General features: G+C 50.4%; 1 protein-coding gene across 2 annotated transcripts in view; it reads left to right on the top strand.

Moving 5' to 3' along the window:
• The first annotated feature begins 223 nt into the window (after positions 1-223).
• UBASH3B (ubiquitin associated and SH3 domain containing B) overlaps positions 224-13768 on the top strand; it is a 58819-nt gene continuing 45274 nt past the window's right edge. Inside the window, exon 1 of one of the 2 annotated variants that reach the window (XM_048328688.1) lies at positions 224-476. In XM_048328688.1, the coding sequence (XP_048184645.1) occupies positions 325-476 (152 nt within the window). In that variant the 5' untranslated portion in view covers positions 224-324. The remainder of the gene's footprint in view (positions 477-13768) is intronic. The other variant, XM_048328689.1, reaches the window with a different exon arrangement.

Below are 13768 nucleotides of genomic sequence, written 5' to 3'. Positions count from 1 at the left end.
TTTTCCCCTTTTTTTTTTCTTTTTTTTCTTTTTTTTTTTTTTTTTTTTTTTTTTTTTTTTTTTTTTGTTAATTAAAGGAAACCTTCCTTTTCTCCTGCCCGCTCCCGCGCACCCACCCACCCCTGTGCCTCCCTCCCTCCGCGGGGCGGGAGCATCCCGGCTGCGCTCCCCGCGTCGCTCCGCGGGCGCTGCCGGGGGCGGGCGCGGGGCGCGCACGTGTGGGCGGTGTCGCTCGGGGCCGGGGAGCCGTGTGGCCACCCCCCGGCGCTGTCCCCGAGCCCGCGGCGTGCATGGCCCTGCGCGGGCGGCGATGGCTGCGCGCTGATGGCCCAGCCCGCCGCGCTCGCCATGGCTGCCAGAGAGGAGCTGTACAGCAAAGTCATCCCCCGGCGGAACCGCCAGCACCGCGCCGGGACCATCAAACATGGCTCGTCGCTGGAGATCCTGCTCTCCATGGGCTTCCCCAAAGCACGGGCGTAAGTCTCTGCCCCGCAGGGGTTTTTCCCCCCCTCCTTTCTTTTCGCTTTACGGAGGATAGAGAGAGAAACGGCGGGCGCCGCTCGGCTCCGCTGCTCCGGACCGGAGCGGGGCCGGACGCGGGGAGGGAGCGTCGGGGAGCCGGGGATCCAGCCCGGGAAGCGGCGGGGATGCGCTGCCGGAGCGGGGGGAAGCTCTGCCGGAGCGGGGGGATGCACTTCTGGAACGGGGGGATGAGCTCACGGAGAGGGAGGATGCTGTGCCGGAACGGGGGGATGCGCTCCTGGAGAGGGAGGATGTTCTGCCGGAGAGAAGGATGCGCTGCCGGAGAAGGGGGATGCACTCCCGGAGCGGGGGGGGTGCTCTGCCGGAGCGGCCCGGACAGCGGGGGATGCTCTCCCGGCAGCGGGCAGTGCTTCCCCGGCTGCGAGGGGACACGCTCCTGCCTTCTCGGAGCAGCCAGGGCAGCAGGGAATGCTCTGCCGGCTCCCAGAGCCGGGGGGATGCGCTGCCGGGGCAGCGGAGCGATGCTCTCCGGGGCTGCGGGGGATATACGGCCCGAGGATGCCTTCTCGGAACGGCCCGGACAGCTGGGAATGCTCATCTGGCAGCGGGGGATGCGCTCCCGGATGCTGCAGGACCCGCGGGATGCTCGGGTCTCATCCTTCGGTGGCCACCGCGGCCAGGCAGGAGCCCCGGGCACACCCGGTCCCGTCCCCGCAGCCCGCCCGAATCGCCGGGAAGTTGGAGGTCGCCAGGGAGGCAGTTTTTGCAACCCAAGCTGAAATTGCTTTAGCTCGGACAGCCGGGAGATTTTCTTTAATCCGTGTACAAATCACCCTAAAAGCAACGGAACAACAGAAGTAGATTTCCATACGTAGCCCGAAGTGGTTCGGTTTTTCCTTGTCCAATTTATGCCCTGGTGTAATCTCCCTGCCTGTGCTTACGCTTTAAATTAATCAGGCAGCAAACTAATGACAACTTAGTGATGGAACAGTGACTCCTGAAGTGCGACTGCTCGCTTTAGGATGCAAATGAAACCGGGGGGGATCGGGATGGTTCCGTGATCTGCTCAAGTTTTCTGGTTGTTGTTGATACCAATCAGAACTCCGGGGTTTTGCAGCCTATCTTGTCACAGGGGGCTTTTTTATGAATATAGAGACAGGCACATGCAGTTTAAGGACATATGTTCCTTGTGGGTTCATGGGATTGCATGGATCCACCAGCACATGCAGGAAATCTTATTTTTGTTTTCCACGGTGCTGCTTTGCACTCCTTGTGGCTGTCAGTTGTCTCCTGAGATCAGCACACAGCTTTTAGGTACAGCGAATGCAAATGAAGAGCAGAGCAGAGCGGTGACTTCATGCTCTGCTCGGTTGGAGGAAAAGATGTGCATCTTTCAGTGGAGCTGGAATAAAAAACCAGCTTAATCCTATGAATGAAAGTGGTTCTTACCTGCACAACAGTGCCATCAAGGCTGCCAGGCAGCCCTGCTCTTACCTGATGCAGGAACTGTGTCTATGGGTCACATTCCTGCCCAGGAAAGCACTGACAGTTGTTAAAATGCACTCAGAGCTTCACCGTGCAGAGCAGAGGAGGTTAAACACAGGGAGCAAGCCAGAAAAAGGGTAAAATATCCCTAAGTGCAAAAAGTAGTTATTGGAAATCCAGCCAGGCAGATGTGTTGATACTGAGTTCAAGATAAGCCTGTGTGACAGCTCAGCTCTCTGCTGGGAGAGGGACCCCTCATCCCATCTGGAGGAGCACTGAGTGCTCCTGTTCCAGCCGGCTGGAAATGCTACCAATAATTGATCATTAAAATCCAGCCAGGAAGCAAAACAGAAATAAACCCAATAAAATCCAAGCAGTGCCACCAAGGGTAGGATGTGGAATGGAACACGGGTTTGGGAGCTTGAGAGAAAGGAGTGCATGGCAAAAGGACATTCCCTAAAGGTCCAGAAAATGCTTTTTAACTCAGAGCTTATTTCTCTGTAAGTGGGAAAGAGAATATGAAGATGCCGGGGAGGTAAAAACATCATCTCCCTACCAGAGATGGTGTGGAGAAGTAGCCTCAAAGCCCTTGTGAGTTTTCCTCCAAAACTCTCCCACCTCTGTTTACTGCCCCAAAGCCGCAGCTGCAGCAGGAGACGGAATTCGGTGAAATGGGATTTCAGTTCTGTGCACACGAACACGAGCCAGGCTGGTACTTAAAAGTGGTGACCATCTGCTTGGGTGGCTTAAGCAAAACAAACCTCCAAGTTGTCAGACAAGTCTGTCAGGCATGTCACAAAACACCATCGCTGCTGGCAGCAGCGGCCTCCTGGCTTTTTGGGAGAGCCAGGGGGAACTGTTTGTGGCAGTGGACAGAGAGGAGCAGGTTGGGCAGGGTCACAGACACAGGGGTGAGCTGGAATCAGAATTTTCAGGTGTGGTATTGAACCAGGAGTGAGATCCTGGGGAGAACTTACATTGCCTGACTTCTAGCTTTACCCTGTGTATGTTAAAATAATCAAAGGTAAAAGGTTAAATGCGATTTCCAAGTGTTTCTGAATGGTTAATGCAGACTAGGTGAGTTGAGGGGAGGAAATGGGCTGAGCCAGGCTGGAACCAAGAGAGGATGTCAGGTAGGGAGTGCAAAACTGCCGTGGATCGTATGTTATTAAATGAGCCTTTACTTGTCCATCCTGCAGGTGATTTATGGGGGACTGGGGACAAAGGGCCCACCAAAGAACATGTCCTTCCTTTCTGGACTAAGTTCTGAACCAAAGTGCTTTCTGAACTGAGCTACCTTGAGGCCAGGTACTGAAATCAGTGGGGCTGCGCTGACGTCCCCCAGCCCAGACCGAGACCTTGAGGGTTTTCCCTGTTCCCCCCTCTGAAGAATTTTTTGTCACAGGGCTGTCTGTTTTCCTTCTTCCCAGCACCAGCTCCAGTTCAGGGCTCCTCTAAATCACAGGGTGATGTTCAAAGCACCTTTGGGAGCTTTTGCCTGAGCGTGGCACCTGCTCCGACCGCTGCTGTGTGTCATCCCTTTGAAGCAGCCCCACGAGCTGCTGTTCTGCCTTGCTGGGTTTTGCCAGCACACAGCCATTATTATTTTATTTTGCAATTAGCCCGTTGGATTACGCACTGTCTGGTCCCACAGGCTGTCCCTATCCCAAGGAGTCTCTGGTTTAAGCAAGGAAGGAAGGCAAAGGTGATGTTACAATTCCTATTTTGCAATTTGGGCACCAAGAAAAACACTTCACCCTTGTTCACACAAAGGCCAAACCAGACCCCCAGTGCTTCAATGCCCCAAACGCAACAAGAGGATTCCTCCAGAAAGAGTTTTCATACAAATATTATTTCCCAGTTGCCCCAAAATATTATTTATCATCTTGTTAGGAATTTCCTATCAGCGGTTGGCACCTAATTCTCATCCAGTGTGCTTGCCAGCACCTCTCCCTGTTGTGTTTAATCCCTGTATATCCCTGAGAGTAGAGAGAAGAAAAAGCACAAAGTAATTTACAGGGGATCACTTACAACTCTTATGCATGTAGAAGCAATTAAAAAAAATCCATAATGTGTCTATAAAAGGCTAAGATTAAAAAAAAATTAGTGATGGATTGCAGTGTCAGTCAGGATGGAACATGACCTTTGACCAAACTTAAATTATTGAAATTTATTTATCCTGCATGGTGCAGAAATCAATGCAGCTCCAGAATCTGCAAGTTTTAAAAGTTTCATGTCAGCCTTTAAACTCCTCCAGAACATCCGCAAAACCAGAAAGTTCAAATTATACCATGAGGAAAAAGAACTAATCCTGCTTTCTGTGTTTTAATTCTGCGCTCACATTTGTGCATGAATATGTAAATGTATAAAATTTCAAATGTTTCAGTTGCTGCATACAACTCTGAATTCAAGCCACAGCTCTGAGCTGCTGTTTCAGAAGAAATCCAGGCCTAAGAAAATGAAGATAATTCCCTGGTCCTGCCATTACTCAGCCTGGGTAAATCACTGCCCGTAACCAGACCACTTAAATTAGAGATATTGTGCTTTTTCTGTCACTGTGCTGTCTCTGATAAGCAGGAGAGACGACACAGGTGGCAAAGCTTTCCAAAACTAAATGGATGTTCCTTCCCCTCATCTGGGCCTGGAAAAGGGTTTAACTCTGTGTTCCTGGCCTGAAGAGGAGTTAATTCCCCTGGACCTGAATAAAACCAGTCTGACTCAGATTTGCCTTCTCAGAAACGATGAGAATTTAGAAGTATTCAGGGTTTCATTATCGTCAAAGAAATGAAGCTCAGATCAAGTTTACAAACAGTAAAGGCTTCTCTGGCCTTTTGAAAGGGTTTTTAGCCTGCTAAGACATGTTTTGCTTAGTAACAGACTTAGCAACATCGCAGGATTTCAGCACAGCAAGGCTGGGAGTCTCTCCTTCCTCTAGGGCTGGTGCTGGATTTGGGGAATTACTGCATGGAAGCAAAGTGCTGCTCATAATCTTTGGATTTTGAAGTGGTTTCCCTTCCTGCACGGCCTTGCCTTCAGGGTGTTTGTTTTCTGCAAATATTCCTGGCTGAAATTCATCCTATTACAAAGACCCAGCCCAAAATCAGACCCAAGCTCCACTTGAGCCCAAGCATTTGAGGGGTTTTCCTGATTCACAGTGACTCGTGCAGGGCCAGGGTGTGGAGGGAAACCCCATACGGAGGGAAGAAACCGATGGACAGAAATGTTGGTGGAAGCAGCAGCTTGGGAGGCTCCTTTGGAAGTGATTTCCAAGTTTAGCAGCACTGGAAGAAATCTTGAACTCTTGAATAGAAAATGCAGGTGTTGTAGGCACAAGAGCTAAGGGAAAAGCTTCCCCCAATGCTCTGTCTGTGCTGATCGCTCAAGACAGCGAGTCTGGGGCTTGGATAGAGCCGTGGATTGTGTGGCAGAGAAACCATCTAAGACAATTCTTCCATTTCCAGTGCTGCCCAAGGACATTTGTGAGCAGGAGCTTCCTGGGAAGAGTCTGTGACCTGTTTCCAAATGGTGGCAGGGGCAGAAGTGGCTGGAGGTGCTCCTGTGGGAGGTCACTCGCAAAAGCCGCTGGTTCCCTGCACTCAGCTCTGCCCACGCTGGGGTTTAGGGGATGAGGTTGGAACAGTCTGAGCAATGAACTGCTCTGGTTTGTGTATTGCAATTCCTGGGTCAGCTCTGAGGCCTCGGAACAGTTCTCTCCATCTGTGCTGGAGGGGATCCAACAGGTCTGCGGTGGGACAGGGACAGTGAGATGAGGCAGCAGCTGCCAGGAAGGTGCTCTGGAGAAAGCCTTCAGAAACATCCATTTGGGACTCAGCCCCGTGGCTGCTCTGCACGTGGATTTTTAATGTTTTTCCATTGCCTTTACTGCAGATTTCTGCTGGGGGACTGAGATGATTCCTGCAGGATTCGGGTTGTTCTGTGCCGGCGGCTCCAGTGTGTTTGGGGTGGGGGGATCTCCATGTTCCTTACTTTAAAGACCCAAAGTGATAAAGCACAGAGGGCTCTTTATTTCCACTGTATATTCTGAAAACTGAGGCACAGAGAAGCTTAGATACCAGATCTGTAGTTAGGCTGATATTTGCGCCTAAATCTGTGGAGTTTCAGTCCATTCATGACAAGATTTAGATCTGGTCTAAGTACAACAACTATTTCCATGGCAGGTTACAACATTTTCAGGGGGAGGGAGATCTCTTATCAGAGGCAAAGGAGTCGTGATAAGATCACACTGTAAAATGATAATGGCAGCAGCAGTGCTGGTGTTACCTCAGTGATTCAGGATGCTGGACAGAGAACTGCCATTAATCAAATCTGCTGGCTGGCAGATGTGGAACAATCAGATATTCAGGGCTGATATCCACAAAGAAAATGCTTCTGCCACAAACATCGAGGAAAGAGTTTAAGGACAGAGCACCCCTGCACAAAGATTGCTCAGCCAAGGTCAGCGAGTCCCTGTGGGACTTGCTGGCCCAGAGAGCAAGCTCGTGTGTGTGTTCAGGGAGGAAAACAAACAGCAAACCCCTTTCTAGTGCCTGCACACCCCACACTTCACCGGGATCTCGTATTTGAGTGTTTAAGCAGCATCACCGCGTGCAGGGAGGTCCCGGGTCAGCCAGCAGCCAGCATTCCCTGGATTGCTGAGATGTGGTTTTCAAGGCTATCTGACTTTGGCAAACGCTGACAGAGATGTCAGAGAGTTTCCTGGTCCCTGAGTGCTTGGTTTGTTTTGGTATTAAAATTACATGGTGACAAGAAAGCATTTCCTTGGGCTTCCGTCCCTCTGATGATTTTCTTGTCTTGGAGCCAAGGTCCTGAACTTGATCCTACCCTGTGCTCTAGGAAGGAGAGGAGCTCAGAAAGTGCAACCCAGACCTCATATGTCACTGAGGGAGCTGAAAAATTGCTCTGTGCCTTCTGTGTCAAAGCCCCAAGCAGTTAAAAACCTGATCCTTAGGATGCAATTCCCTTTCAAGCTTCCTATCAGCTTCCAGGGATACAGATATCGATGTTATCTCTTCTGTCCCTTCTTCTTTCTCTTCACACCTATCTCCAGACCTGACACCACTGTCAGGAGCCTGTTTAAATTTACTGATGAGATTCTCAAGACAAAGAGTCGCTGGAGGAGCTCAGGATTTCGGATATCCAACATGTTTGAATGGAGCCTTGTTGGCATTAAATGCTGATTCTCCTTCCCCCTTGGTGGCGGTGGCAGCGTGTTGGGCTGTTTCCTGTAGGATTCTGCTTCTTGTGAAGCCCTCTGGAAGCTCATCCCTGGATTTTTGCTGCCACTTTGCTATGCAGCAGCCTGTGCTCAGAGGATGCTGCAAGCCCTCCAGACTGGCAGAAGTCAGGGGGGAATTCCATTCTTTGAAAGATGATGAGAAAAAAAATTCTAAAAAAAACCCCTAAAAATGTGGTGCTTTTAAATATCGAGTGCTAACCCTGCTGCCTCCTGAGGACACTTTGGTGGTTTTAAGTCACTTTTGAAAGAGAATTTGGACTCCCAAATCCTGCTCACAGTTGAAAACGCTGCCCTGGGTTTTAACTAAGAGCTCATCGTGGATTCACAGCATGTGCTGTGCAATTGCACGAAGAATAGAGACATCCGTGTGTGTGTCTGTGCTGCACCAGTCTAATTATCCTCAACAAGCAGAGTCATCAAAGGAGCTGGAGTTCAGCAGCTGACAGCGTTTTGGATTCCAGCACTGGGACTCTCTGCAGCCTTTGTGCTCCACAATGGGCTGCACTGCCACGCTGGGTCTTGCTCACCCCCTCTATAAGCACCCAAAGAGGAGAGTCCTGGGCGTTTTTCTGTCCCCACCTCGCTCTGAGCTGCCTGGCTGTGCACAGAGGCTGAGTCTGGACAGCAGCAAAGTGGAGGGGAAAAAAAACCCAGTGAGAAATTGAAGGAATTGCTGAAGTCACCGTGACAAAGCAGCTGCCAGCCTGCATGAGCAGTGTTTGAGACAGCCTGGACCTCTTGTCTGTGTTCATAAGGTGCTGACCCTTCAAATCCACTCTCCTAAAATTTCTCCTAAAGTTTAGCAGGTCCCAGCAGCCAAAAGTGCTGCTTGAGGTACTCCTGAACACCCACAACTCGTACAGAGCTAAGAGACACCAGCCTCACACACCTGGGGAGCAGGAGGGCTCCTCCATTCCCTGGGAAGCCTCAGAATTCCCATTTCTCACAGAGATTCTCAAAAGAACGCAGTTGCACGTGCAGGTGTGACAATATCCTTCAGGTATGCTCAGGACCTGAATAAAATTTAAACAGTAAACCAGTAATTATAAACTGAGCCTGGAATGAGGGAGAGGAGGTGTGTTTGATGTCTCTGCTTTCCCCAGACACCAAATCTGTGCCCTTGAGGCTGAATTCTGGCATTGCCAGCACCTCGCAGGCCAGTCCCTGTCAGCAAGAGAACCCCCTGGGAATGCTGCTGGGAAGGATGTGGCTGAGCAAACCTTGGGATCTCTTCCCTCTGTGCTAGACCCAAAGACTGGGAACTCTGAGAGACACCCACAGCCTGGCATGGAAAAGGGTTTTAACGGTGCTGCACTCACACCCGTCACCCCCTGCCGTTATCAAACGCAAGGCAAGTGCCACTTTTCACCCTTTCATGAAGTGGTGCTCTGCTCTTCATGACTGTGCACAATTAATCATCTGGGGCTGCTGACTGTGACATAATTTGCCAGTGTAGAGCTGGGGGTGTTTCAGGGAGGTTTTCTCATCTCCTGATTTGTAAAAATGACTATTTTCTTTCCCCTCTGCTTAATGAAACCCAGCACGTTCTTTCACGACTCATCCCATTAATGGCCTAGTTCATCCAAGCCCCTGAGCACGTGCTGGAACGGCTGAGACCGAGATGTCCCAAACATTTCCACCCAAGCAGGCATTAGATGGCACTGGGAAGACCTGAAAGGGATGAGGTGGTGCTGTTTTTCTTCTAAGCTGTTCCCCATTTTACCGAGAGCAATTTGCAGTTTCGTGATGCAAATTTCAGGCCCTGAGTTGATGCTGAGATGAAACCCCTGGGATCATTTTTCCCCTCCATGGCCCCAGGGAGCAGAAACCTGATTTTTATGTACCACAGCCCTGGAGGAAAGGTAAACATCCTTCCTGCTCCAGGAGCTGACACTAAATAGAGCCAGAAAGAGCCTCTAGAGGGGAGGATGGGGAGAGGCCACAGAGGAAGGAGCCAGGCCCTGATCCCAGCGTTGCCTCCAAAATCCCTTTTTCCTGGTGGTTACCCATAGTTACAGCAAGTTGGATTGATGGGTAAATCCACAGCTGCTTGAGAACCGCTCTGTGAGGAGCAGCCACTCCCAGATAAGTGCCATTCCCATTTTACAGACAGGAAAATGTAGCCTGAGACAATACATCGAGGCTCTGGTGCCAGAGAGGGCACCTTAATTAACATTTGCCATCCACTCGAGACAAAGGGCTCTCCAGAGCTGCAGGCTCTAAGTGGTGTCAATGATGTCCTGCTCCCTCGTTGTACAGTTATATTGGATTTTTGCCTCACAATCAATATTTCCTCTGGAGAGGAGCTGCCAAGCACCAGTAAGTGTCAAATCACAATGTATTAGCCAGGGATGAGCCAGTTCTTCCAGGCTCCATTCAAAGAAATCTCCAGCTAACCCAGATTTGGAGCTGGTTCATATTCACACCAGTCCATGGGCAACAGAAGCAAGCCTGGGAGTAAATGGAGTTTACAGCTGCACCTTACAGGTGACATTTCTGTTCCCTTTACAGTCTCTGCATGGCTGTATCATAAATGCATTCATGCTCTGAGGGGCAAAGCCTTCCAGCAGTGTAAATCAGCCCAGCACCATTTCCTTTGTCAGAGCAGTAATAACACACACCAGCTGAGCATCTTCCCCAGAAATAACCCAACTTTCACTGCTAGCAGAGTTTCCTTTAGAGAAATGGGTATTTTATACCGTTCAGGGAATGCAAAAAAGCCTGGGCATAAATAAGAGTCAGTACCAAAGCCTCTGGGAAGGAAAACAGAAACCTCAGGTGTTTCACAGCACATTGATGTGTTGGGGCCGTGGAGTGTTTTATAAATAGTGACTCCAGCTCCCTGCCTGGAGCTGGGGCACATGAAACTGCCTTTCCAGGCAGCTGGATCCATGGGAACCCTGATTATTTGGGTCTCAGAGACGTCAGCAGAGGATGAGTCAGGGAGGGCCCACAGAGCCCCACAGCGTGTGGTGATGCTGCTGCCCTCCAGGATCACAGCAAGTACAGGAGAGTCCATCCTCTGTCCTGTTAGCCACCAGTTAATCTCTGTCATGAAATCTGTGTGGGGTGAGCTGCACAATTAGAACCCCTCACACCAACCCAAAACCAGCTCTGTGAGGGGGGATTTTTAAGTGTTGCTTAGCTTTGGTAACAACAGTGCAATTTGCAGGGGGGAAATCACCTGCTCCCCCTGGTAGGTCCTGTTTTCTCCCTGAGGTAAAATTTTCTACTTGCATGGGAAGATCAGGCTTTCTGAGGATTCTTCATTTCATCATCCAGCTTCCCAAAGAAGCCCATCAGATGCTATCACAGAGAGGATTTAACTCCCTACAAATACCCTGACTTTGGGGATCCATGTATCTTTTCCATCTTCCTCCGCTTCCTGTCCCAAAGCTGCTTATCCTCACTGAGATCAAAGGACTTCCAGCCCTCGGGAATTCCAGGGGGAAGGATGATGTGCTGGAAGTGCAGAGTGTGCCTGGGATTCAGCTGGACTCACATATTCCTACCAACATTTGCCAGCTTTTATCAGCACAGCCTGTAACTCCTCTGGAAGTGCATCCCACGTGGAGGAACTTGTTCATCGCCCTGTGATCTCGGCCCTGGCTGTGTCCTGCCAGGCTTCTGCTGTGAGTCAGCCTGACCGAGGGCACAGGGCCTGCTGAGATCCTTTTCATCTTCTCCTGGGCAGCTCCAGGGACCAGCTGCTGGTTCCTGTGCTCGTTCTTGGTGTTCAGCGAGGCCCATCTGCTGCAAGGGGAACTTTCAAAGCGTAGGGCCAGGGCTGCCCGGAGAAAATGTGACAACAGGAGGGGGAAAATGAAGAATCTTTCACAGAAATGTGTCATCCCCAAAGAGCCCGAGGCCAGGTTGGCAGGGCTAGGTTTGGAAGTAAATTCTGGGATCCCAAAGTAGGGGAACAGGATTGCCGTGTCTTAATATTTCCTCCCTCTGTTGAGCCCCCACCAATCTCCATGACAAATGGGGATAAAATTCTCCCATAATTGCTGCCACTGCTGCTTTCCAGCCAGAGGACCAGGAGCTTGCTGAGGTGTCATGGGATTTCCCTGGATGACAGCTCAGGAATTTTACGTATTTGCTGTCAGCAGCTTGTTTTAGGGGAGAAGGATGGCAGAGATGGCACCTCAGCCCCTCCTCACAGCCACGGGGGCTGTGCAGGCATGGGGAGGGATGAGAGCAGCGAGTGCCAGAGCACCCAACCCAAACTCAGCACCCAAAACCCTCTCGTACCTCTGTGGGAGTGAGGAGGACACTCACAGGGGCTGTTTTATCCTTTCTGACAGCGAAAAGTCAGTAGAAAACCTTGTCAGATCTTACAGGAAGCTGGAATGAGCAACACAACTGAGCCACCAGTGCAGAAAAAGCATCTTCCTTGGTTCCTTGAGCCACAGCCAGCTCCAAGTGCAGGGTGCTGCCTTCTTTTGCCTTCAGGACTGCAGTAACACCCTGTCTCACAGGTGTTCTGGAGTTTAAATTCAGTAAAGATGCCAGCTGTGATAGTGATGGGCCACAGGAGTTGTGTTAGGACCACAAAAAGGGCAGGATTCCCCCTTGGATCACCAAAAGTTTAAAAAAAAAATCCCCTAAAACTCTAACTTAGCAGCACACAGGAGGAAGTTGTGTTCCTGGGGTTTGGGTTTATTCTCTGAAAGGAACTAAATTATGAAACCTGAGGGCCTGGCTGTGTCTGGAAGCCAAGGCCTTTCTGGAAGTCCAGAATGGATGAGCTGAAGTCAGCAGCCACTCTGGGAGATCTTGGCGAAGGGATGCTCAGTGTCTCTGCAAATTAAGCACCTCGCAAGGAGCATGAAAGCATTTTAAGGTTTTTGCCTGAGGACACAAAGAGAGTCTCTGGCAGCGCTGGGTTTGGAGCTGGGTGATTTGGGTTTGCCATCAGGCCATAAATAACCCCAAAAGGTGCTCTGAGGTGGCAATTAGCTGCTGTCCCAGGCATCCACCTCAACCTTGCACCCGCTGGATATTATTTCAGTTTTGCTGCAGCGCATCCCCAAATCTTGCAGGACCTTTGATGTGACTTTCATTTCAGTAATAGACGTGAAATTTTGTGGTTTCTTAGGCTGGGTGTAAGCGATGGTGAGGAAGGAATCCTTTTTCCATGCTTTATCTTCCCCTTGCCTGCAGCACATCAGTTTTGAGTGTCAGGAGCACGCAGGCAGTTTATTTGTGGAATATCTCTCTAATCACTGAAGTAGCTGAAGCAGTTGAACAATTTAGATGAGCTTACCAAAACGGGATTGAATGTTGTGATTAGATAATTGTCCCTTTGCTTCAAGGTATGAGTCAAAGCAGAGACAAGGTTTTGGTTGCAATGAAAATTCCTCAAAACTGTGGCTTTTGTGGTGGTGGTGGTAGTGGTGGTAAAACAAGCAGAGAATATCAGCAGCATCCCAGGCAGGTTTGGGAGGTGCTGAGGGGTGTTTAAGGGATAAACATCCCCGTGGTTTTTGAAGTTTAGGGCAAAGCTGGGCAGAGGGAACGGCACCCTTTGAACAGCGCACTCTCAGCAGCCACACAGGTCCCCACATGTGGGTCCCACCTCGGGGGAGGAGCCCCAGATGGATTTTGGTGCCAACCTGGCAAGAAATTCAAATGTGCTGCTCAAGTTCAAACGCATGAGCAGCCCCGTTGGTTTTAACTGGGATTACTCAGCTCGGCCTCGAAACAATTTTGGTTTTAAATCCAGTGCAGGGTGGAGCTTTGCTGAGAGCCCTTTGCTGCTGGTGTTACCGTGAGCTAGCTGCCATCCCACATTAGAACTGCTCGATTTGGTTATCAGGATTAGCGGCTCTAATTTCATTTCCTCTTGGGTGTTTGTCAGGGAGGGTTTTTCTCTGATGTGTTGGCGCATCCTGTTTGGTCTGAAATGTGCCATTCCATCCTCTGGCTCTGCTCACTGCTGTGCCCACTGCCCATGGCCCTCACCTCCTTGTGGAGGAACAGGGTTTTGAGCACAGGCATTGCCCTGGAAGAGCTGTGACTGTTCTGCCACCCACAGCAGGGTGAGGCAGGCAGAGAAATCTCCCGGCAGTGTTTTTGCCATCAGCAGGGTGCTAAGTGTTATCTGCATCGCCCCTTCGCAGCGAGGGGAGCTGCAAGGACAGAAGGATTGAGCTTCTGTTTTCAAAACTGGCTGTCAATTTTTCGGGTTTCAACATGGCAAAGCAGGCATGTGTGAGCACTCCCAGCTGCATCCCGCCCTCCTCGGAAACCCTTCCACAACTGAGATGGAGGCATCCAAAATCTGCACCTGCTCATGGCAAACTGAGCCTGTCCTTCATCCAAGGCGAATTAACAGTCCAGTTTGAGCACACAACCTGGCATAATCTAGGAATTCTGACATAATCTAGGAATTCTGTAGTTGTTTTCAGTGGTGTGTGAGGATAGATTTTACGAAGTATTCAGGCATCTAGACAACAATTCCAGCCCCTCCTGTTCGGTCTCAGTGATTCTCTCAGCAATGTCTTGGCTGCTCCCCCAGCCAAGTTCTGCACTCTGCTG

This window comes from Corvus hawaiiensis, chromosome 25, assembly GCF_020740725.1.
Source record: "Corvus hawaiiensis isolate bCorHaw1 chromosome 25, bCorHaw1.pri.cur, whole genome shotgun sequence".
In the NCBI taxonomy this organism is placed as follows: Eukaryota; Metazoa; Chordata; class Aves; order Passeriformes; family Corvidae; genus Corvus; species Corvus hawaiiensis.
This window is presented reverse-complemented; position numbering and strand designations above follow the sequence as displayed.